At 36.3% G+C, this 26,208-nt stretch overlaps 2 protein-coding genes across 3 annotated transcripts; both read right to left on the bottom strand.

The window, feature by feature from the left end:
* Positions 1 to 3,563: 3,563 nt before the first annotated feature.
* On the bottom strand, positions 3,564 to 6,900 carry LOC120221103 (olfactory receptor 4F21-like). Of its 2 annotated transcripts, XM_039218362.1 has the most exons (2): positions 6,003 to 6,900; positions 3,564 to 3,607 (listed from the first exon to the last, which is right to left on the bottom strand). In XM_039218362.1, the coding sequence occupies exons 1-2, from the start codon at positions 6,898 to 6,900 to the stop codon at positions 3,564 to 3,566; spliced, it is 942 nt and encodes a 313-aa protein (XP_039074293.1). The 2 variants fall into 2 exon arrangements, with proteins under 2 accessions (XP_039074293.1, XP_039074292.1); XM_039218361.1 differs by lacking the exon at positions 3,564 to 3,607 and having other exon boundaries at positions 5,965 to 6,900.
* A 12,781-nt stretch (positions 6,901 to 19,681) lies between these two features.
* On the bottom strand, positions 19,682 to 20,620 carry LOC120221072 (olfactory receptor 4K3-like). The gene has a single exon (XM_039218330.1). It carries the CDS (start codon positions 20,618 to 20,620, stop codon positions 19,682 to 19,684), a length of 939 nt encoding a protein of 312 aa, XP_039074261.1.
* Positions 20,621 to 26,208: the final 5,588 nt, after the last annotated feature.

A 26,208-nucleotide genomic window follows, 5' to 3' on the forward strand; every position in this document is an offset into this window, starting at 1 on the left:
CTCAGAGGAACCCCCTCTGATGTCATCTGAATCGACCTTCTGCAAGACATATCATAGTAAAAATGGCAAAATATAAGGACAAAGAACGTTTTGAAAGCAGCTAGGGAGAAAAGGGCCCTAACATACAAAGGCACACCAATCAGAGTGGTGACAGACCTATCTACTGAAACGTGGCAGACCAGAAAGGAATGGCAGGAGATCTTCAATGTGATGAACAGTAAAAATATGCAGCCAAGAATCCTCTATCCAGCAAGCCTGTCATTCAAAATAGAAGGAGAGATAAAAACCTTTCCAAATAAACAGAAATTGAAAGAATTTGTCACCACGAAGCCAGCCCTACAAGAAATCCTGAGGGGGANCAAGGAACAAAGATTCCAGAGACACCACCACAAACATGAACCCTACAAAACATACAAAGACTCTAAACCCACATAACTCAATAATAACACTGAATGTAAATGGGCCGAATGCTCCAATCAAAAGACATAGGGTAGTAGAATGGATAAAAACACAAAATCCATCTATATGCTGTCTACAGGAAACTCATTTTAGACCGGGAGATACTTTCAGATTAAAAGTAAGGGGATGGTGAAATGTTTATCATGCTACTGGAAATCAAAAGAAAGCTGGAGTAGCTATACTTATATCAGACAAACTAGACTTTAAATTAAAGACAATAGCAAGAGATGAAGAAGGTCATTACATAATAGTTACAGGGTCTATCCATCAGGAAGAACTAACAATCATAAATGTCTATTCACCGAATATGGGAGCACCTAAATATATAAAACAATCACAAAGAGAAACAGGCTCATAGATAAGAATGTGCTAATAGCAGGGGACTTTAATACTCCGTTTACAGCAATGGATAGGTCATCCAGACAGAAAATCACTAAAGAAATAATGGACTTGAAAGACACTTTGGACCAGATGGATTTGACAGATATATTTAGAACTCTACATCCTGAGGCCAGGGAATTTACTTTCTTCTCAAGTGCGCATGGCACATTCTCCAAGATAGATCACATACTGGGACATAAAGCAGCCCTCAATAAATATAAAAGAAGCGAGATCATACCATGCACACTGTCAGATCACAATGCTTTGAAACTTGAAATCAATCACAGGAAGAAGCCTGGAAAACCCCCAAAATCATGGAGGTTAAAGACCACCCTACTAAAGAATGAATGGGCCAATCAGGCAATTAGGGATGAAATTTAAAAATATATGGAAACAAATGAAAATGAAAACACAACAATCCAAAATCTATGGGATGCGGCAAAGGCAGTCCTAAGAAGAAAGTACGTGCACTCCAGGCCTATTTCAAGAGACCAGAAAAAGCGCAAATCCAAAACCTAACAGCTCACCTAAAGGAACTAGAGGCAGAGCAACAAGAACACCCTAAACCCAGTAGAAGAAGAGAAATAGTAAAAATCAGAGCAGAAATAAACAACGTAGAGCCAAAGAAATAATTGAACAGATCAATGAAACCAAGAGTTGGTTTTTTCAAAAAATAAACAAAATTGACAAACCTCTAGCCAGGCTTCTCAAAAAGAAAAGAGGGAGCACCCAAATAGACAAAATCATGAATGAAAATGGAATTATTACAACCAACCCCTCAGAAATACAGGCAATTATCAGGGAATACTATGAAAAATTATATGCCAACAAATGGGACAACTTAGAAGAAATGGACAAATTCCTAAAACGCACACCCACTACCAAAATTCACATAGGAAGAGATAGGAAATCTGAACAGACCCATAACTAGTGAGGAAATCAAATCAGTGATAAAAAATCTCCCAACAAATAAGAGTCCAGGACCAGATGGCTTCCCAGGGGAATTCTACCAGACGTTTAAAAAAGAACTAATACCAATTCTTCTCAAGCTATTCCAAAAAATAGAAAGCGAAGGAAAACTCCCAGACTCATTTTATGAAGCCAGCATCACTGTGATTCCCAAGCCAGACAGAGATCCAGCTAAAAAAGAGAACTACAGGCCAATATCCTTGATGAATACAGATGCAAAAAACCTCAACAAGATACTTGCAAATCGAATTCAACAGCACATCAAAAGAATTATCCACCAAGATGAAGTGAGATTCCTTCCTGGATTACAGGGCTGGTTCAACGTTCGCAAATCAATTAATGTGATTCATCACATCAATACAAGGAGATAAAAACCACATGATCCTGTCAACAGATGCAGAAAAAGCATTTGACAAAATACAGCATCCTTTCTTAATAAAGACTCTAGAGAAAGTCGGGATAGAAGGAACCTACTTAAACATCATAAAAGCCATTTATGAGAAGCCTTCAGCTAACATCATCCTCAATGGGGAAAAACTGAGAGCTTTCCCCCTGAGATCAGGAACATGACAGGGATGTCCACTCTCACCATTGTTGTTTAACATAGTGCTGGAAGTCCTAGCATCAGCCATCAGACAACAAAAGGAAGTCAAAGGCATCAGAATTGGCAAAGAGGAAGTCAAACTTACACTTTTCGCAGACGACATGATACTCTACATAGAAAACCCGACAGACTCCACCAGAAGCCTACTAGAACTGATCCAAGAATTCAGCCAAGTTGCAGGGTACAAAATCAACGTACAGAAATCGGTTGCATTTTTATACACCAATAATGAAGCAACAGAAAGAGAAATCAAGAAACTGATCCCATTCACAATTGCACAAAAAACCATAAAATACCTCGGAATAAACCTAACCAAGGATACAAGAGATCTGTATGATGAAAACTATAGAAAACTTATGAAGGAAATTGAAGAAGACACAAAGAAATGGAAAAACATTCCATGCTCATGGATAGGAAGAATAAATATAGTTAAGATGTCATTACTACCTAAAGCACTCTACACATTCAATGCAATTCCAATCAAAATTGCACCAGCATACTTCTCAAAACTAGAACAAACTATCCAAAAATTTGTATGGAACCACAAAAGACCCCGAATAGCCAAAGTAATACTGAAAAATAAAACCAAAACGGGAGGTATCACCATCCCAGACTTCAGCCTCTACTACAAAGCTGTCATCCTCAAGACAGTATGGTATTGGCACAAAAACAGACACATAGACCAATGGAACAGAATTGAGAACTCAGAAGTGGACCCAAAAGTATACAGCCAACTGATCTTTGACAAAGCAGGAAAGAATATCCAATGGAAAAAAGACAGCCTTTTTAACAGATGGTGTTGGGAGAACTGGACAGCAACATGCAGAAGAATGAAACTAGATCATTTTCTCACACCATGCACAAAAATCAACTCAAAATGGATAAAGGACCTGAACGTGAGACAGGAAACTATCAACACCCTAGAGGAGAAAGCAGGAAACAACCTCCTTGACCTCCACCGCAGCAACTTCTTACTTGACACATCCCCAAAAGCAAGGGAATCAAGAGCAAAAATAAACTGTTGGGACCTCATCAAGATTAAAAGCTTCTGCACAGCCAAGGAAACAACCCAGAAAATTAATAGGCAACCAACGGAATGGGAAAAGATAGTTGCAAATGACATATCAGATAAAGGGTTAATATCCAGAATCTATAAGGAACTCACCAAACTACACGCCCGAAAAACAAACAACCCAGTGAAGAAATGGGCAGAAGATATGAACAGACACTTCTCCAAAGAGGACATCCAGATGGCCAACAGACACATGAAACGATGCTCAGCATCCCTCCTCATCAGGGAAATACAAATCAAAACCACACTGAGATACCACCTCACGCCAGTCAGAGTGGCTAAAATGAGCAAATCAGAGAACACGAGATGCTGGCGAGGATGTGGAGAAACGGGCACCCTCCTCCACTGTTGGTGGGAATGTAAACTGGTACAGCCCCTCTGGAAAACAGTGTGGAGGTTCTTCAATAACTTAACAATAGAACTCCCCTATGGCCCAGCAATAGCACTGCTAGGAATTTACCCAAGGGATACAGGAGTGCTGATGCCTAGGGGCACATGTACCCCAATGTTCATAGCAGCACTCTCCACAATAGCTAAAACATGGAAAGAGCCTAAGTGTCCATCAACGGACGAATGGATCAAGAAGATGTGGTTTATCTATAGAATGCAATACTACATGGCATTGAGAAACAATGAAATCCGGCCATGTGTAGCAACAAGAATGGACCTTGAGGGTGTTATGCTGAGTGAAATAAGTCAGGCAGAGAAGGACAAATATCATATGTTTGCACGTATAGGAGGATTAGGAGGAACTTAACGGAGGACCAAGGGGGAGAAGAAGGGGGGAATAGTGGGGGAGAGGGAGAGAGGCAAACCATGAGAGACTCTTGAATGCTGACAAAAACTGAGGACTGATGGATGTGGGGGGGGAGGGGCACGGAGAGGAGCACTTGTGCGGATGAGCACAGGGTGTTATATGGAAACCAACTTGACAATAAACTATTTGTAAAAAAAAAAAAATTTAATCTGGAAAAAAAATAAATCTCTAAATTGGAAAAACAAAACAAAACGAAACAAAACAGAAAAACCCCAAAAAGCCCCAGACTCTTCAAAACAGAATATAAAGTGATGGTTGCCAGAGGTGAGGTTGGTGGGAGAATAGGTAATATAAATCAAGGGGATTAAGGGGCACAAACTGTCAGTTATTTTATAATAAATTACAGCATCAGGAATATAGTCAATAATATGGTAACAATATTACTTGGTGACAGATGGTAAGTGCTTTATAGTGGTGAGCACTGAGTAATGCACAGAAATGTTGAATCGTTGCATTGTACACCCAAAACTAATATAACACTATAAGTTAATTATAATTCAATAAAATAATTTAAAAACCAAAAATAAAAGTTAGAAAAAAGAAAAGAAAGAAGGGAGGAAAGCAAGCAAGAAAGAAAAAGGAGGGAAGAAAGAAAAAGAAAAGAAAAAAAGGAGGGAAGGAAGGAAGTAAAAGAAAGAACAAATGAAAGAAAAAGGAAGTGTTAAGAGGAAAGAAGGAAACAAACATTTCTGGCTAGTTGCTAGGCCTTAGTAGAGATGAAACACTTGAAGTTAGCATGTAACATGAGACCAATAAGCATGAACTGAGTGAAAATCCATAATGACTTTTACAATAGTGATTTTCAACCCAGAATTATCTTAGCCAACTGCTGCTTTAAAAATCTATAGCAGGATGAAATGATGTTTAATAGGGACTAAGTATCTTTGAAAAGTGGGATATACCTTGGCATTTATCGTTTCCAAACACAGACATGGTTGTCTACTGCCAGCAACTGAAACTCTACCTGACAGCTTTCTATAAGGCAAAGTATTCTATATGGGAAAGAGTGGACATACCAAGAAGTTAATGCACTCTGTGAAAATGAAAAAGTATTCTAGCTTTCTTTACCTTAAGTTAGGGCAATTCTAAGCCACAGTTTATAGAGTCACCCAGAGAGCCATGATAAGCTCAAATCTATTAGATTTATCAACATAAGCATCCTTCATGTTTCTGTCTCATTTTCCACTTCCTTAATGATGTTTCCAAAAATCAGCTTTCAAATAAACTACTGACATATCAAATTTTGTCTTTGGATCTTCTGAGGGAGTACAACCTGAGTAAACTAGATAGAATTACTAGTCTTACAAAACTTTGATATAATGATTCCTAATATTCTCCATAGCAAGTTGACAGTTCATTTGCAAACCTGTAGGAAGCAGAAGAGATGTAATTGTACTCTTCTATTATAAAAATGATCATAATTTCAATTATAAATATTTAGTAGATAGTAATGCTGTCTGACAAAATCACCCATATCATAGTGGATTCACAATTTCCATGGTAGTAAAGGTAATGAGTAAATGTTTTACGGAAGTAGTAGAAATCTATTCAATGATGTAGATGTTATGTCCAGATCTGGATGTGGCAAGTATCTGAAACCTATGTGAAAATATCCAAGAGGCTGATGGGTGTATAATTTTAGAGCTCCAAAGCCAGATTTAGTCAGCAAAATTTGACATAATGTCCCCATTTGCTAAATCTTTTTATGGCCATCTTTATGTCTTTGTTCCTCAATGTATAGATGGCAGGATTCAAGACAGGAGTGATAGCAAAGTCAACAATGAACAGGTATTTATCAATTGATGATGTGGGGAAAGGCCATACATAGAGAAACATGCATGGAGTGAAAAATAGAACCACCACAGTGATGTGAGCTGACAGAGTGACAAATGCCTTGGATAAGTCTCCTGAAGAACGTTTCCAGACAGTGACCAAAATAAAGACATAGGAAAGGATCAGCAGGAAGAAGGTGCCCATGCTCATGAAGCCACTGTTGGCAGCAATAATAAACTCAAACTTGGCTCCATCTGTACATGCAAGTTTTATGATCCTGGGAAAGTCACAGTAAAAGCTGTCCACTTTATTAGGACCACAAAAGGGCAAGTTTATAATGAAAGCAAACTGAGACATAGCATGGATGACTCCAATGACCCATCCAGCAATTACAAATGAAACACATGTTTTAGGGTTCATGATGTTCAAGTAGTGAAGAGGCTTACAGATGGCTGTGTACCTGTCAAATGCCATGGCGATGAGTAACACCATCTCCACTCCTCCCATGATGTGGATGAAGCATATCTGTGTCATACAACTTTGGAAAGAAATTATCTTGTTTTCATTTAGAAGGTCTCTAATCATTTTGGGGACTGTGGTAGAGGCAAACCCCACGTCAATGAAGGACAGGTTGGCCAGTAGGAAGTACATAGGAGAATGTAAATGAGAATCAAAAATTACCAAAAAGAAAATGAAGAGGTTTCCCAGGATGATCCCCAAATAGATCAAGGAAAATATCAACATGAGAAAAACTTTAGTTTCCCAAGAACTAGCGATTCCCAGCAACATAAACTCAGAAAGTACAGATTGATTTAGTCCATTCATTGACTTGGACTGAAGAGGTGATCTCAAATCGTCTGAGGATAGAAAAATGAAGAAACATGAGAATCATTGGTACAAATGTAGTTTTCTATTTAGCCCACTAGTTTATTCATATCCTAGAGTTAGAAGTAATTTAACTGGAAAAGCAATATAAAGAAAATGGAATTACTATAATGATCAGGAGATTGATTATCTAAAAATAGAAAAAATTATGAGTATTTCAGATGGAGGTTATTTGGGGATATTTCCCTTATTATTCCATGATCAGGCATTTTTTCCTATTACAGATTTCAAGACATTTCCCCTGACCACTTAACTAGTTATTTCCACAACTAAAAAATCTCAAACATTTCTGTCACCTTCACGTTACTTTCATACTAACTTGCAAATTCTTATCAGCTGGATATTTTATTTCACTGGCCAAATAGAGATCATCAGACTGAAACTGTTTAATAAGTTTTACCTTGCTTCCCCTCATCTGTGGGTCTTTTTTGTACAATTTATTATCCACATCAGGTGTCCAAATTGAAATTATCCATAATGGCCTTGTTCAAGACACATTATTGTCTTGGTGCCTGCATAGACCTCTATACCAAACAAACTATTGGGTCTGAGAGAATACCTGTTAGTAAGTAAGGAAATGTTTATTAAGTGAAGATAATGTTAATAGATGATACATATTAAGTGATTCCTCCATGTATGGGACTATACTCAGTACATTATATCATTGTAACTATAAAACTCCATAATATAATCACTGTTTTATTAGATCCACTTTATGAGTATAGAAACTGAGTCCCAAAATGATCAATTGTCAGAGCCAGAATTTGTATCTATACTTGCAGGATACCAGAATTCCTGATCTAAACCATGTCACCATGATCTTCAAGGACAGCCCTTCAGTTATATCTTGGGTCTTACCAAAGATCCATCAGTTAATTTTCTTCCTCTTTAAATTTTCCTTGACCTATAACTAAGAGAGCATTAGCATTATGGCTGTTATTAGCATAGTGAACTCTCTTTTGAAAAAGTCAAATCTTTATATCTTGTGTTCTTTTCTATTTTTTTTTTTTCCTCTCCAACTCTTCATTGGCAAGCTGGTCCACACTTATTTTCATTCATAAGGTGAAATTGGTGACCACAGATCTCTTGCTTGTTAGGAAGAAACTTTGGATTCTGGGTATCTCACATAATAATTTCCTTTCAATCATTATTTCCCTTGATCTTACTGCAGGATTTGATACTGTTTATCATACCCTTGTTTCTGTAACTCTTTCTGACCTTGGTTTCTTGTCTTCTTTAAAGCCATTGCCCTTCCCATTTCTTTTCAATAGAATTTCCATTTGTTCAGGTAATGAGCTGAAATCGTTCAAATTAAGAGGGCACAGCCTTATCCCATCTTGAAAGTTTGTTATATGATTTTTCTCAACCAGTTACTATAATTACATTTTCCTTGACCAGGGATTGGTGTAGGATGGGTTGTGTAGCCCAGAGGTTAATTTTGTGGAAAATCAGTGTCATCTGTGGAGGGTTCTCTTTCCCAAATAATAGGACAAATCTTCATGTGCAGACATATTTTCTTGGTCCATTTTTCCTGCATTTGATGCTAATGTTATTCCTGAAAGTGAAGTAACCATGAAATTCTAAGGCTCATATGCTAAAAGTAATAGTAAAAACTTAGAAAGGACCTGGTACCCAAATTGCATGAAGATTCACTTAACCAAAGGCATGAATGCTCTCCTCCTTCTGCTTTTTAGTACCTACATGTTCACTTCTCTACCTGTAGGTTTATCACTGCACTTCAGAGTAATATATTCATAACTGTATACAGTACATATAAATGGAAGTCTGACTTCTATCTTCAAGTTAACATGTTAAAACTGAGCTCATCTTCTACACCATTGTTTTAATAAATGTCATTGCCATTTTCCCAGATGCCCAAAACAGACATCTTGTGTGGTATTCTTGTTTGTATTCCCCTTTTCACCTCTAGTTGTATAATTTTTATTGTTAAATATTTCTTAATTTCTCTCCTCTTCATTCTATTGTCCTTTTTCCTGCTTTTAGTCTATGTATTTTATCATCTTGGTAGTTGAAAAGATCTCTCTGCTCCATTCTTCCCCAAGTCCAGTTGATCCTATATTCTGATTTCAGATATGTCTATCAAAAGTCAAGTATGATCATATGACTTTCCCACTTAAAGCCTCTGATAGGTTTCTGGTAAAGAAAATTCTTGAAATCCCATAGCATATAACATAATATCCTGAGAAAGGATGAGTAACAATTGGTTTCAGAAGATGTTTCCATGAAAATTTTAGGGAATGAATGTACTAAACAGTCACTGGATAAGTTTCAAAATTGATTCTTTTTTAAAAATTTTATTTTAATGTTTATTATTTTTGAGAGAGAGAGAGTGTGAGCAGGGGAAAGACAGAGAGGGAGACACAGAATCTGAAGCAGGATTGAGCCTCTGAGCTGTCAGCACAGAGTCTGATATGGGGTTTGAACTCACAAACCATGAGGTCATGACCTGAGCTGAAGTCAGTCACTTAACTGCCCCTCAAAATTGATTCTTGATAAAATCTCTTAGTAAAATAGGAAATGTCAAGAAATATTTTTAACATGATTGTTTTAATAGAATTTGTAAACCAACAGTCAAAATCTTGTTATAGGTGAAATATCAAATAAGTAACATAAAGAAGGAAGTCTACAGCACTGTTTCAATCATATGATATAGACAAGAAGGTTAAATCAAGTAATGCTACTTTGGGACAGTAGCAAAATAAATTAACAAATCACACAATTGTCGACCTCAAAAACTTAAGACAAATATTAAGAAATATTAAATTTAATAAGATCATTTTATTTTTAAAAAAAATTTTAATATTTATTTCTGAGAGAGAGAGAGCCAGAGCATGAGTGGAGGAGGAGCAGAAAGAGAGGGAGACACAGAATGTGAAGGAGGCTCCAGGCTCTGAGCTGTTAGCACAGAGCCCAGCTCAGGGCTCTAATTCACAAACTGCAAGATCATGACCTGAGCTGAAGCTGGATGCTTAACCAACTGAGCCAGCCAGGCGCTCCTAATAAGATCATTTTAATAAATATAGTGTCAAAAATAACATTAAGAGAAACTCCAATTATAAGTGAACAAAATGTGTAGTGTACGCATTCTACTGAAATTTTTTTCTGAAATATTTGAAACCTTGATGATAAATGAAATGAAACCATGTAAATGGAGAGAAAAAAAGACAACAATTTATAAAAATATCAATCCTCATTGACCAATTTGTGCAGTAAGTGCAGTGCTCATTTGAAGTCCAGTGGAAATCTTTTGGAACATTACAAAGTGATCCAAATGTCTGTTTTAAAATGCAGGAAATTTTCCAAAGGAAATGAAATGGGAATTGGGGATAAAATGGGAATGCTTTCTATAAAAGATATTAGAATATGTCCTAAAACTATATTGATTAAATGGTGATTAATTTGACTAAAGTTGAAGAGATAAATAAAACACAGTTAAGAATGTGATACAAATAGGGAATTTGGTATATGATAATAAAGGCATCACAATTATATAGTTAATGAAGAGCTCTTCAATCTAATATAACACTGTGTGTTAACTACACTGGAATTAAAATAAAAACAGATAAATTCAGAATATTCAATAGTTGTTAAACATGAACTTAATATTGTAAACATATAAGTATCTTGTTATACATTTAACAGTTTTTAGTGTTTATTTTTTGAGAGAGAGAGTACAAGTAGGAGGGGGCAGGGAAAGTATCTTTTTGTACATTTTATAACAAAGTAAGTTCTGGATGATTAGAAGGATTAAATATACAAGTAAAATTATAAACTTTTTTAATAAAATAGGCATGAATTAATTTTAAAACTTCAAATTTGAAGAGGTCTTTTTATATTTACTCCAAGTTCTGAAAGAAGTTTCCAGTTATGTATTTATTTGACAATAGAATGGATAAACCTGTTGCTGCTATGGGTTTGAGGAAGCAGTGCTTCTCATTCTCAGCTGATGGGAAATGTGAAGTGGTACAATTATTCCAGAAGTCAACTGAGTCATAAAAGTAAAAAAAAAAAAACCCACAAAAAACAAACCTCAGTAATCCTGTTGGAATTATTTTGAAAGGAAATAGACAAATGAACACAATGTATTTGTAATGTTATTTTACTTATGAGCATTTTGAATAATATAAACTCATTGGAAACATAGTGTTTAAGAATAACAGAATGATTAAATAAATGGATACATTCATACGACACAGTTTTTAAAAATGAACATTAAATCTGGGGGGCCTGGGTGGCTCAGTCAGTTAAGCGTCCAACTTCAGCTCGGTCATGATCTCATTGTTCATAAGTTCACAACCTGCATCAAGCTCTGTGCTGACAGCTCAGAGTCTGGAGCCTGCTTCAGATTCTGTGTCTCCCTCTCTCTTTCTCTGCCCCTCCCTGGCTCATGCTCTCTCTCTCTCTCAAAAACAAATGAACAGTAAAACAAAATTTTTTAATGAATATTAAATCTACGTTAAGTGGAGTGAAAAGATATCAGTAAGTCAAGGAAACATTTATGGAGATAGCCCTCTTAATTTTGGGGCAGGGATGACATTTTGCATGAGTAAATGTTTAGGATTCACCCCAAATTTCTACAGGTGGTAGAATTTTAAATAATTTTGTGCTTGTTTCTTTTTTTTTTAATGTTTATTTTTGGAAGAGAGAGAGAGACAGACAAAGCATGAGCGGAGGAGTGAGGCAGAGAGAGAGAAGGAGACATAGAATCTGAAGCAGGTTCCAGGCTCTGAGCGGTCAGCACAGAGCTCTATGTGGGGTTCGAACCCATGAACCATGAGATCATGACCTAAGCCAAAGTCAGACACTTAACTGATTGAGCCACCGAGATGCCCCTGTGCTTGTTTCTTTATCTCCAATTTGATTTGTTATATACCTAGGGGTAATGTTTATTATTTTTTAAATTTGAAAATAAATGTATCAAAATAAATTGAGAGGATGGAAATATTTAGGACCCATTTCCAGTACACAGTACACTGCCGTGTTTAACAGCACAAACACAGGGCCAAACTGCATCCCCAGATCCCCCATTTACCAGCTGTGTGTTCTATGTTAGTTCCCAGACTGCCTGATGTATCAGTTTCTTCCTTGTTATAGGCAGAGCCTAAGCGTTGTAGCTCCTGCAATTGTTTTGAGGACTAAATGAATTAAAATAAGAAAACATTAGTAAATGCTAAGCAAGTGCTATCTATTATGATAATTTTGATGGTTTTCAGGAAACAGACCTAGCATTTCAGACTGGTAACTGGTTGAATAAATCTGGCAGAAAGAAAGCTAGCATGCCCTTTTCATGTTATTTCAGTAGGGATAGAATCCTGAAGATGTAGATACTGCTTTTTACTTTAAGATCCTAATATTCAGAGAAAAAGAAGATGGAAGACAATATACTTCACACACTATTTTTAAAAAAGATACTAGAGCTTTGAAGAATATGTCCATTCATCGTACAATTTTAACTCTGGGAATAAGATGAGAAGGATATAAAACAGCATGAGTGAAAATCATTCAAGTTAAGTGAGTTAACAAAGGAAAAGGGTGACTGAAAGAGCAATAAATTATGAGGAGCCAAGGAAGGGATGATAACTGTGGAGCCAGATACTGGAGAATTAAAGACTGAATTTTGACCTACCTTCACGGGCTCTGGTTTAACTCTCCAGCTTCAAGGGATTGAGAAACACAGAGAGGTTAACCCTCTTTTAGATTTGTTGTTATTAGTTAAGACACATAGTTAAAAATAGTTCTTACCACTAGGAATGAAACCAATTACAGGGCTGGGCATTAATGACTAATATCTATTCCATTATTGGTTGTCTATAGAAATTAGGCCTTTTATGAACATTGGGTTATTCTCCAAGGGTTAAGTTACATGAGCTACAGAACAGAGTGAGAGAGAAATTTAACAGTCTGGAGTTATGAGTAGTAATTGTGTGATTATGCCAGTATTTTTTCAAATTTGAGATTAGAGATGTCGTACATCACAGATGTTTTATAGATTATAGAATTGTTGAAAGTTAACAGAATCATGAATCACTGATTTTATCTGTTTGGCGTCAATATTATGTAAAAGACTAAATATCACTACACACTCTTAATTGCTAATTGCACTTAGGATTCTGAGAAATAGTAAATTTGTATTTGAAAAATATCAAAGTATCAAGGATACAGTGAATATAAACTAAAAAATGTCACTTGGAGTTTTAATAACCTAAAATCATTCTACATGGAAGTCTAGAGGCAAAGGAATTTTTGTTTTTGGGAAAAAAAAGCAGTATGTTCATGGGTTAAATATACTTAAATGATGTTGTTCAGTCTTCACAAACCACTTAAGCAAACAGAACATTCTACCTAGGGCTTCACTGCAGGATTGTTTGGATTTCCACTTGTACAGCTTTAATATGGGATCCCTTTTGTGAAGAAATGATTTTCTGTTGAAAGGAAACCGAAGCTATTAAATAAGGGGGAATCTATTTTTTGGAGGGTTTAGTTCCAGAACGTCCATCCTTTTTAGCTAAAATGGCAAAGCTTTTCATGGCAAATATACTGGCCAAGTCCCTATACATAGAATAAAGAAAGTAATGAATAATGAAATAAGGGGAACACAATGAATCTGAGAATGATAAGAATGCAGTTTGGTTTATGAAGTGTGAGTTGTGTAGACGAGGAAGAATCCATAAATGTTTATTGTTTCCTGATTATGGAGTAGAAAGGTAATAGATTCGGTATTAATGAATTAAGGATACAGTCTCTATTGACTACTGTTCTCCTCCTCATCTCAGCAACATAAATTATGAGGAAAGGTAAGGCAATGTGAACATGCAATGGCATGATTTATTATCCATACTGACTTGACAAAAGTCAGAAGGAAACATGATTCATTTTGTGGCCAGTTGTTCAAAAGCATGGGTGTTTTGGTTCCTGTATTATTAGTAAATAAAAACAACAACATAGCTTACCATTTTACCTTTTGCTCCTAATTTTATAGTATTGAGTTTCCCAATACAATAAATACAATAATTTACCTTATTTACCATACATTCTATCACCATAGTATTATAATGTGGGCTGGGTAGGTAATTTGGTGTCTGAGGCAAACTTGTTTGCTGCTTGACTGGACAATCTTTGGTGGTAACCCTTATTTCTGGTATTCCTCTTAGTAGTTTGATCACAAATACTTTGGTGTTCAAAACCAAGCGTTAGCGTCAGTTCTGGTACTCTGTGAACCAGGAACCATAACAGAATTATATGATAGTTCTTGGAAGAAATGTCTGTTAAAGAGAATAAGAGCAGTAGTGGGTAAGGAAAGCCTTCCTAACAAAATGCCATGTGGCTCTTGTGAAAAGGGGGAGGAAAGGAGGGAGATTGGATGGGGTAGCCTCAGACTGCAGTGCAGCTCTGAGAAAGACCAGGTCGATGGGGCTCCAGAGCAAAGATTGTCCATTAGAAGAATTCCACACTGGGCAGGAATGTCCTGGCCGTGGTGCCCACTGTTGTCCATCATTGGCTGGGAGAACCCCGGGGAGACCGTGGCCTCTGTGAATGGTGCTTTGGAATCTGAACTTGTAACAACTGGAAACTATCAGCTAAGTACATCCCCTGAAGCCAATTCTATCTTGAAGGGAGACATGAGTGGTGCACTCCTGTGGCTAAGTGCAGTGTTAGATAGTCTCTTCCTATTATATAGCAGATTTTACAATGTTTGAAACCTTTGTTTGATGTTTCATTGTTCTGATACTTCTGATTTTATTTCAAAAGAATCTCCTTTTTCTTTGCTAATACCTATTTACTTCTAAATTTTAAATGTTTATTTACTTGAGAGAGAGAGAGAGAGAAAGAGAGAGAGAGAGAATCGGATGCTTAACCGACTGAACCGCCCAGGCACCTCAATACCTATATGCTTCTAAGACACTGTTAAATCTGCCTTTACTCTCCAGTAATTATTCTCTTCAAGCTTGCCATCTCTCTAGGAAAACAAATGAAACAGCCAAAATTGTATATTAAATGCCATTATAAGTAGGTCAACAGTCCTAGACTCAGGAGTCTATAGAAAGGATATGTAACTTTTATTTTATTTTATTTTTAAAATATTTTTTATTTATTTCTAGGAGAGAGAGAGACAGCGTGAGCAGGGGAGGGTCAGAGAGAGAGGGAGACACAGACTGAAACAGGCTCCAGGCTCTGAGCTGGCAGTCAGCACAGAGCCCGACGCGGGGCTCGAACCCACGAACCGCGAGATCATGACCTAAGCGAAAGTCGGACGCTTAACCGACTAAGCCACCCAGGCGCCCTGAGTGTTCTTTCTATATCTACTTAGAGATGTGTAAGATTTTTCTCCCCCACCTCCCCTTTTTAACTGGTGATTGATTTCCAATAGTTAAGTCAGCCTTGCATTTCTGGTATTAAATTAACATGGCATAATATTTTATTCTTATTATAAATTGTTCTACTTTCTTTGCTATAGTTTTGGATTTCTGTGTGTATGTTCATAAGCATGAATGATCTATGTTTTTCCTTTTTTATGTCTTTATCTGATTTTCATGTCAAATTTATGTTGGCTTCATAAATGAATTTGGATAAAGTGTTAGCATCCATTCTGAAACCCATTCTTTCATATTTGTGGACATCTTGGAGGAAAAAAAAATATAGAAGGAACGATAGAAGTGGCCTGGTCAATGTCCTTGCAAGCATGCTAATTGGATTAGTAGTATTTATTATGAGAAAGATAATGGGAAGTCTTCACATATCTATCCTTCACATATGTATCACACATAGGCTACACTTGACGTATCTAGGTTGCTAATGGTAAATTAGCCTAGATTTTTGGAATTATTGGAATTCAGCTGGATAGATTCAGCTGAAAAATGTCAGTTAGCTACCCATTTATCAGAGTAAAAGCTGAAGATGTTTTAAGACCAAAATAAGCACCTTTTCTGTAAGGAGACTATACATGCATCATTAGGGCTGAGTCTTTATTGTTCTGCCTTCTTCCCGTGCAACCTACAATAGCCTGAACAAACTTGGGGATTCTTCTGAGTGGTCCCAGGAGTCTCTATTCTTGACCTTGGTGTTCTGTATCCTTTGACTTATTAGTAAATTTTGATAGTAGATAATATTTTTGATTGTCCAACTTTGTTACATCAGCCAAAAAAAGGTGTTTCTTCTTTATCTCTTCTCAGGAGAATTTTATATAAAAATATTTTTTGAATTTGTATTTATTTTTTATTTATTTTAAATTTCTTTTTTCTTTCTCGAATGGTTTAAGCCTTCACCAACGAAGCCTACTTTAGGCCTGCCCTTTTCTCGGTGAAAACCTGTATAAGTCAGGGATCAGCCATCAAAGAGGATGCCCACATTATTTGAACAGAGTTTAATATGAAAACTAACCAGGCATGAAGTTGTTAACTAGGTATCTGAAAGTATATAAAGATAGCTCTCTATTTTCATGGAGGTAACAATGCTAAAGAAGCAGCTACTACTCCTAAGGGTGAGGGAACAGAGATAAGAAATTGGAATTACTGAAATGTAGTTCTTTAGAATTGAGTACTTTGCAGCTAAAAACCACTTTTTGGAGGGAGTGTATTTTGGCTACTGCCTGTCTCTGAACTCAGAAGAGAGGCAGGATAAGCCTGGGACCCAGATTTTCTGAAGAGACAGTAGCAGCATGCTAGTGTTATCTCAAAGTACAATGAGGCTGGTTCTCAAACTGTTGGAGAGACCGCACTCTGGATTCACCTGCTCCCATAGTAAATATCACTGCAGTATCTGTGGTGATGCTCACAGAGGCACAGCAAGCAGAGGGGGAGCCAATAAGAAGCAACGAGGACAGAATCCCTTCCTCTTTCTCTACCTTTGCAACCTCCTCCTAACATGTTCTGTCATCAGAACATAAAATGTAGACAGATGGAAATACAGGAATGTGGTTTGCAGAGTACCTATGTCAGAAAAGAGAGTACAAAAGGGTGGGTTTTGAGCTGAGAGAGAATCATAATTGGGTCAGAAAATGCTTTAATTAAAGTTTCAATTTGTATAATAAATATAGGGACATCGAGATATTTTTGCTTTAGTAGGTAGTTTTTTATAGGAATTTTCCTATAACATGTAAAATTTTAAATTGACTGGTGTAAGATTGGACATAATATCATCTTATAATATTTTTAAGGATTGTGGCATCTATATTTCTGGTATTGGTTATTTGTGCCTTTTTTTTTCTTCTTGATCAGTCTTGCTAATGTATTGTCAATTGTGTTGGTCTTTTGAAATGACCAGCTTAGCTTTTGTTGAGTGTTGGATGTGACATTTGTTTAATTTAATTAATTTTTGGTCTTATTTTTCCTCTTCTAGTTTCCTTAGGTGAATTATCTTGAGATGGACACTTGGATCACTTGTATGTCTCATTTCTCTTTTAAAAATACGTGCATATAGAAAAGTCCTTGAAAATGCGGCTATAGCTGCATTTCATATGTGCTTAAGTATGTATTGTATTTTTATTAGTATTCAGTTAAAATATTTTCTTAATTTCCATTGTGATTCTTGTTGAAATATGGGTTACTTAGAGGTGAATTGTGTTGACTTGCTAATGAGTTAAATGAAATGCATATGCTTAGGAACTAGATGGACTATAGGATCTCATTTTGTCTTCTGTCAGAATATTAATTATATTGTCTAGCAAGAACTCAATCCTGATTCAGTGTTGTTTTATTCTTCCAATATGGAGGAGTGAGAAAACGTTATATACAGCCCTCAACTCACTTATGAATAAATGGTGGCTCCTAAAATAAAGACTTCTATCACTAAGTAAAGCTGAGATAACCACATCTTAAAAGTATTTCAAGAAGCCATCATATGTCCCTATGAATGTCTGTAGGCAGATCTAAGTAATGCTTCCATGATTATCTGGTTTGGGGAAACATAATTTTCTGTAAACATCTCTTGATATAGTTTACACTTCTCTTTTCAAAAACCATTTTAGGAAATTAAAAATTATAACTATAATTATTTGTATATTTTTGTCCAGCTATGTCATCATCACTTTATTTTAATGGTATAGAGATTGATATGTCATTACTAACTTTTTAGGTATCGTTATACAGATAGGACACAAGAAGTCATGTCTTTCATTTTCTGTTCATGAGAATAAACTAGAAATCAATATACTTTTATTCAGCAAATGGCCTACATCATCCAGGGCTATAATATATGCCCTATTACAATGGCAATTTCATTTAACAAGATTGTAAAATGTTGACATAACTGTTTTTGCCCAGTCCAACCCTACTAACACTAACACCAAACTACACATGTTTTCCTTCTGTATGTTTTACTATTTATGTATGCTATATTATACACTTTGGGGGGTTTTCTGTTGAGGGGTTCCCTCAAAAGTAGAAATTGGTTAGGTATATTGCCCAGAAGAGCATGGCCTATCCGAAAATTGTAGAAAGAAAGGTTGTGTGGTATGTAGGATTTTGTTGTTGCTGTTGTTGGTGGTGTTTGAAGGCCAAAAAGAAAGCCTTTTCTTTATTTTTTCTTTAATTTTGCAATATATAACACCAACGTACCTTTGTTCCTTTACATGCTTTCTTCATAACTAAAGGAACAAAGGTACGTTGGTAGCTAGAACATACCAATACTATCTTAGTTGTCTCGGCTCCTTCTGGAGTCCATCTCTTTCCTGGATGGAGCATTAGCTCTGCTCCTCTCAACTTGTAGCTTTCATTACTGACTCTGAAGTATCTGCTCCAGTTGTTCTGTGTCCCAGCCACCAGGAAAGGGGAAAGAGAAAATGGAGTTGATGTCTTTAAAGAGATGGTTGAAGATGCACAAATTGTTTCTCACGTTCTGCTGCCAGAAGTCAGTCACATAGCCACACCTGTCTGCAGAGACTAGGAAATCTAAGCTGTAGCTGGTGGTCATGTGTCCAGCTGAATCTAGAGGGAGTTCTGTTAGTAATGGGAAGAATAGGCATATAGACACTGGAGAACAGTTAGCAGCCAGCTACTGACTTTCAGTGTATCCATGTGTTTGGTTTTACAAGGCAACACAAAATTGTTTTTCAGGATGGTTAAGTCAGTTTTCACCCACCAGCAGGATATAAAATTTCCATTAATACACAGCAATACATATTCTCAACAATAACTGGAACTGACAGAATTTTTTAAACATGTATGTCATTATGATCTAAAGTTACATTTTCTTGATTACTAATGAGTTTGAGTGTCTAGTGTCCAGTGGTATTTCTTTTCAGAAAAAAAGACCTGTTCTAACTTTTGCCCACTGTCCCCCCATTTGAATTATTTCTCTTTTTAATTTCTAGAAAATTTTTAGATTTTTGAATAAAATTATTTGGATAAAATGTTGTATCCATTGATGGTTTCTTTTTGGCTTTCTTCTCTTTACTGTAATTTTTTTTTCCTTTGAAGGAACACATTTTTCTCTTTCCCATCTCCCAGCAATCTTTTCTTATTTCTTTAACATACAGTAAAATTATAATCATAAAATTAATTTATTCACATAAGAAAATAAGCAGTGTTTCTAGAGATTGTTGGTGTTTTGAACATATTTTCATAATGGAATAAACACAAACCATACATCTGGGAATACTTAAAGCTGTAGGATGATGAACAGGTCATGTTTCTAGTTCAGTTTATAGGTCAAAATGTGGCTGATTTTAGATGTACACAATGTATTTTCTAATTACAAGAAAAAACTAAAAGTTATCCTTTGAATCCATATGCTGACTTATCAGTCTCTTTATAGCATTCCTAATCTCTTTATTTCTCAATGTATAAATGGCTGGATTCAGGAGAGGTGTGATTACTGTGTAAAACACAGCAAGAAACTTGTCCACCCAAGTGATGCTAAGTGGCCACAGATAGATGAAGATGCAGGGTCCAAAGAATAGCAGCACCACTGTGATGTGGGAAGTACAGGTAGAGAGTGCCTTTGATGCCCCATTCTTGGACTGAAGGCGGACAGTTACTAGGATGTAGGTGTATGAGATCAGTAAGAGAATGAAGCAAGTTGTTGCTAAGACCCCGCTGTCAGCATTTATCAATATTCCTAGAGTATGTGTATCCATGCAGGCCAATTTGATCACCAAAGGGATATCACAGAAAAAACTGTCCACTGTTCTGTGTCCACAGAAGGGCAGATCTGAAATCATAGCTAGTTGGCTCATGGCATGCACAAAACCAATGATCCATGATATCATAACTAGCCAGATGCACTTCTTTCTGTCCATGATGCTGGAGTAATGGAGTGGCTTGCATATGGCCACATAGCGGTCATAGGCCATTGTCACGAGCAACACCATCTCACTCCCTCCAAAAAAATGCACACAGAGGACCTGGCTCATGCAGCCACCAAAGGAGATGGTTTTGTTATCCTTTAGGAAGTCTGTGATCAGTTTAGGGGTAGTTACTGAGGAAAGGCAGAAGTCCACAAATGAGAGATTGGCTAAGAGGAAGTACATTGGGGAATGGAGATGAGGGTCAGTAATGAACAAGAACACGACGAGGAGGTTGCCCACAACAGTCATCAGGTAAAGCATGGAAAATGGCAGTGAGAGGAAAGTCTGGAGCTCTCTTGAATTACAAAGTCCACTAAAAATGAACTCAGACACCACAGACTGGTTTGCTTCCTCCATTTAGTACATTGTATTCTAAAGTGACCCAAAAGAAAGGATGAACTAAGAACTTCTAGAATGGAAAGAAAAATGTAATTAATGCTCAGATGCTAGAGAGCAGATAAATACTTCTCATGTCGAAAATTGAACTGAATCTAATTCTTTCACAAATTTTTGGAAAAAGTGTTCATTAAATTACTTTAGAATAGATATTTATGTTCCAAAAGAGACCCCAGATGCTGATTATGCATTTCTAGTATCCAGTATTTCCCTGCCTTTGAAATCTACTCATGAAAGAATACTTCCACAAATTCATGTATTCCTTGGCCTGAGCAACATTAACATGCCTTGATTGGTCCTTGGTTCTCATTGGTAACAGAGATTTCTTTTTCAAGACTGGCCTAAATGAAGGATATATGAAAGCTACTTTTACTCCTGACTGACTTTGGGGGAGAAAATATAAATTCTAAGTTCATTTATATGTAAACTATTGACTCCTATTGTTTAAATTGGTCTCCGTAGAAATACATATATTTACTATTTTCTATAAACCAAGAGGCCAAGTCCTTTCTTCTTTCCTTCCTTCTCTTTTTCCATTCTTTCTTCTTTAGTTTCTCTTCATTTCCCTATTTTTCTAGCAACCTTTTTTAAGGCTATAAAATTCAGATTATAAATGTGACTAATTAGTTTTTATTATATATCAAGTCTATGTTAAGCATCTTAAAGGCATTTATCTGTTTTGTTATTTGTTCATGTGTTTTGGTATTTCTTCCATACAGCCTAAAGCATTTTGCAGTTCTGCCAGCAATGTACGAATTACCTGTTTTTTTCATAGCCTGTCGAATGCAATGTTATTGTCACATGATGATGGGAAGTGGCAAGTGAATGTAGTCTTAATTTCTTATTATGAGATTAAGCATTTCCCCCCATTTGTAAGGACTATTTGCCTTTATTATTCTTTGAACTGCATACTTCTCTTTCTTTTGGAACATTTCTCCTATTGGGTTTTGCTCTTTCTCCTTCTAAGCTTTTATCCTCAAAAAAGCAAGTGGAAGAGGGGGTGGAAGTTTGGGGGGAGAGAGAAAGAGAGAGAGAGAACAAGTGGAAGAGGGGGTGGAGGTTTGGGGGGAGAGAGAGAGAGAGCAAGTGCAAGAGGGGATGGAGGGGGAGAGAGAGAGCAAGTGCAAGAGGGGATGGAGGGGGGGGGAGAGAGAGAGAGAGAGAGAGAGAGAGAGAGAGATTACCAAGGAGGCTCCATGCTCAGTGGGGAGCCCCAAGTGGGGCTCAATCCCAGGAACCTGGGACCATGACCTGAGCTGAAATCAAAAGTCAGAAGCTCAACTGACTGATCCACCCAGGTGTCCCAAGGCTTTATTATTATTTTTTTTTAAACAAAGATCAGCATGTGGATATGATGTCTTTGTGACTGTCATCTCACTACTAAATTCTAATTATTTCATTTTATGAATTTAATTTTTGGTAAAAATACTTAACATAAACCTCACAATTACATGAATATACAAATAATCTATTTTCTAAGTTGTAAAATATAAAGTTATGAAACCAGAATATAAGCTGAGTCTGTCTGATTCTAAAACTTTCAATATAACTTTCCTACTAGAAATGGCTTCTGTAGAAACCTTGAGTTTGATAACACTAAGAAAATAAATAAGACACCTTTTTAAAAATGTTTTTGAGGTAATTAATATTTCTGAAGTTAGACATTTTGGTCTATGAAGAAGTAACAGAGCCACAAATAAATAATGTGAATGGCTAATAATGATAGGGATAAGATACAGAGGTTCACATTAAAATCTATTCAGTTTATTTTCTTTTTTAAAAATGTTCATTTATTTTTGAGAAACAGAGTGTGAGCAGGAGAGGGGCAGAGAGAGAGTGTGATACAGAATCCGAAGCAGGCTCCAGGCTCTGAGCTGTCACCACAGAGCCAGACATGGTGTTCGAACCCATTAACCGTGAGATCCTGATCTTGAGCTGAAGTCAGACGCTTGACTGACTGAGCCACTCAGGTGCCCCCAAATCTATTCATTGTTTGTTTTTAAATTTAGGCACTTTGCCCTCGTAGTTTTTGACTAAAGCATTTATCCATAAGCAGTTTGATCAAAAGTAAAAACAAGTAAAATCCAAAAGGGATTAAAATATATCAGGATAAGTTTCAAGGTTTTTTAGAACCAGTCTTCCCCAACCTGGGCATCTGCAGCATTTAAGATTGTAGAAAGGTGGTGCTGTTGTTAGTGTTTGAAATGCTATTAGGAATTTGGAGTCTCAGGGATTCGTTCACAGAGAAAACCCATAATCTTTCCCATAAGACATGAACCAAATAACACACTCAGAACTCTAAGCTCTATAGGAGTGGGGAAAAAATGCTTTAGGGGGAAAAAAAAAGAATTTAGTCTTTACATAGGGGGAAGACATTAAAAGCGTGAATTCAAACATCAATTATCTGGGATATACTTACACTACACAGATCACCTCTGAAACCAGTTTCTTTGCTGCTTTACTGAGAGTGCTTACTCCAGCATCTGCCTTAGGCGAAATGAAGTCCAGGTAATTTTCTGTCATGAGCAATATTGGAGGGATTGTGTCCTCCTTTCTGTGCCAAGTATGCTCTGTAAAGAGTAGCCTCTGAGCTTAAAGGCTTTCTATCTCTATCTCTGTGTTTTAAGTAGAGCCAATATTTGGAGAGTTTTCCCTATCATACTCTTGGGGGATCCTTAGCATCCAACTTTCCCTGAGGAAAAGTTGGGCATTGAGGGCATTATGCAATAATTTATCCTTTTGAAAACTAGATTCAAGTTAGTCTAGTTAAATACTAGTGAAAGTATAAGAGAAAGTGTTTCAAGCCTTTTATTCTTTATTAGGGGGTTATAATATTTTTTTTTGTCCTGAAATATTAGTACCAATCCCAGCAGAAGTTAGACGAGTTACCTAGTTGGTCTTTGGCGTATTACAGTTATGCTCATGATTTAAGGGCCTACTTGAACCTTACTTCTTTGTATTTAAGAAAAATGTTTGGTATCAACCTTCACAATACTTCCTGGCGCAGAGTCCTCTATGTTAACACTTTGAGTGTCGATCATATTATAGGCATTTCTTTAAATGATGAAAAGAGAATGAGAGGATACTTTTAAATTCACTCTTTTATTAAAGAAATAATATAAAATGCAATCTAACTTACTAGGATTTAAATGATTAAAAATAGATTTATTTGGAGCAAATATTGAAGGCTCTCTTCATCTGTTCTCTCCCCATGTTAGCCACTCTCAGAGGTATCGATCCTGCAAGGCATCCTTCTGTTACTGTTCTCATCAATAAAGATGAGTGTAATTATGTCTTGAGAGAATTTAGTTCTTTATCTTCTGTGTTTGTTTGCAGTGGTGATTTTAAATAAATTAGATGTGAAAGGCTATTAATAAAATTCTCCATTTTTTCTTTCTTCTTATCCCTTACTGGCTCTGCTTCTGCCCTTCACCTTTGCTGTCTCATTTTCTCCATCTCAAATTTTATCTGTTTCATGTCTAGATCTCAAAACATTTAAAATATTTGCTACATGCGCCATTTTGTATCCCGAGGCCTAGAATCCATAACCATCTCAGTCTGAGAACATAAGGATTCAATGCCTATTCACGTGCTTGTCTGCTACAACTCACTTTCCAGGCACCATCTCATATCATCATGATAACGCACAGATCCATTTACAGAGGAGAAAACAGGTAAAAAGAGGCTAAGTGACTTTCCCAAGCCTTACAGCTGTTAAGTAAAAGACCAATGAGAGGTGCTCCCTGGGGAAGGATGCTGGTTGAAAGGTGAGTTTGAGGAAGTACACAATTACTGTGAAACTTAAAGTAAAAACCCTTACAATGCAATGAAGTACTTCTTTCATTTTATAAATGTTTTTGTAATTTATAGTTTTTCACACACAGTTTACATATAGTAAAATTAAATATTTTAAATATTTAGTTCTGTAGCTACACATACATGTGTATTTTTAAAGTTTTTATTTAAATTCCAGTTAGTTAACATACAGTGTAATATTAGTTTCCCTTGTACAAAATAGTGATTTAACACTTCCATGCAACATCCAGTGGTCATCACGACAGTGCCCTCCTTAATGTCTATCACCTATTTAACCCATCACTCCCCCCACCTCCCCTCCAACACCACCCAGTTTGTTCTCTATATTTAAGAGTCCCTTATATTCTTAGGGCCAAAGGTAAAGCTAGAATTGGTGCAACAAATATAAATATGGATATTGGTGGTGTTAGTGATTGTAAGGATTCTTCAATGAATAGCTTGAGAGCATCTGTAGTAGGTCATGGGGGCCAGTGGTGTTTGGTTCTTCATGAAGTCGTGTATAGGCTAATACTTTTCATTTGATTAGTGTAAGGAATGTTTCAGGAAGGAGCATAGGTATAATTAATGACAGAATATTAATTATAAACAACGTGCTTTAGGAAGAGGAATTAAATCTCTGGCAATAAATGTTCATTAAAAAATTTTAAATGTTTATTTATTTTGATAGAGAGCAGGCAAACATGAATGGGGGAGAGGCAGAGAGAGAGACAAGGAGAGATAGAGTCCCAAACAGGCTCCATGCTATCAGAGCATTCTGATGCAGGGCTCAATTTCACCAACAGTGAGATCATAACCTGAGCCAAAATGAAGAGTTGGGTGCTCAACTGACTGAGCCACCCAGACACCCCATGTTTAAGTTTTACACAGTTACTGGACTTTGCCATCTTATTCTATGGTAGGGATAGGTATAAATTAATTAGATTGATAGTATCTCATCTATTAGCGTGAAAGCATTTCGTAATGTAGTCCTTATTTCTCTTGTCCTTTCCTACTAGGAGAAATGTAGAACAGATAGAAACTGACCTGGATTACTCAGATCACGTAGAATTTAATTGTTTAACAAACCAGCCATTAATAGTGGTTGCACCATTAGGATGTCCTGACCCAAAACTGAGATCATAGACCTTATGAATAGGATAATGCTATTATCTCTAGGGTAATTTGTTCTGTTGATCAATGTTTTGGATCAATAAATGATGAAATATTTTGACTGATTGGTATAGATTTTAATTACTTGGAGGTTATTTTGTTATCTGAGGTCATATCAAACAAAATTTTTAGTCCATTTACAGTTTCTTTATCTTTCAATTTGGTTAAATTTTTTGTTCAATTTTGGACTGATTAATTAAAGCTCCATAGGGTCTTCTTGTCTTATTATGTAATTCTTGCCTTTTCACAGGAAAGTCGTTTTCATTGATTAAAAGTAAGAGTAAGTAAAACCCTTATATGGTCATTCATACAAGTCCTTTTTTTTCAGAACAAATGATTATGTTGCCTTTGTACAGTCAGGATACCATAGCCATTTAATAGTTGTCCTTGGGCAGGCAGTGCCTTTAATATTAGAAATGTAGAGATAATGTTTTTTTGTAATCAGGTGAGGTTTGTGCTTGGTGAGTTTTTTTTACTTCTTAAAATCTTTCCTTAAATGCATACCTGTGTTGGGTTAACAATTAATTTAATAAATAATGAATTATTGGGTTAAATTTATTTTGCTAACTATCACTAATTGTCCA

Source organism: Hyaena hyaena, unplaced genomic scaffold (assembly GCF_003009895.1).
Source record: "Hyaena hyaena isolate Hyena2069 unplaced genomic scaffold, ASM300989v1 scaffold_756, whole genome shotgun sequence".
In the NCBI taxonomy this organism is placed as follows: Eukaryota; Metazoa; Chordata; class Mammalia; order Carnivora; family Hyaenidae; genus Hyaena; species Hyaena hyaena.

Excerpts from the sequence above, each read along its gene's own strand:
- LOC120221103 (XM_039218362.1), bottom strand. The coding sequence starts at position 6,900 with ATGAATGGACTAAATCAATCTGTACTTTCTGAGTTTATGTTGCTGGGA. Across the intron at positions 3,608-6,002 it reads CATAAAGATGGCCATAAAAA|GGTTGTTTGTTTTTCGGGCG; the intron begins GATTTAGCAAAT and ends ATTTCTTCACTG.
- LOC120221072 (XM_039218330.1), bottom strand. The coding sequence starts at position 20,620 with ATGGAGGAAGCAAACCAGTCTGTGGTGTCTGAGTTCATTTTTAGTGGA.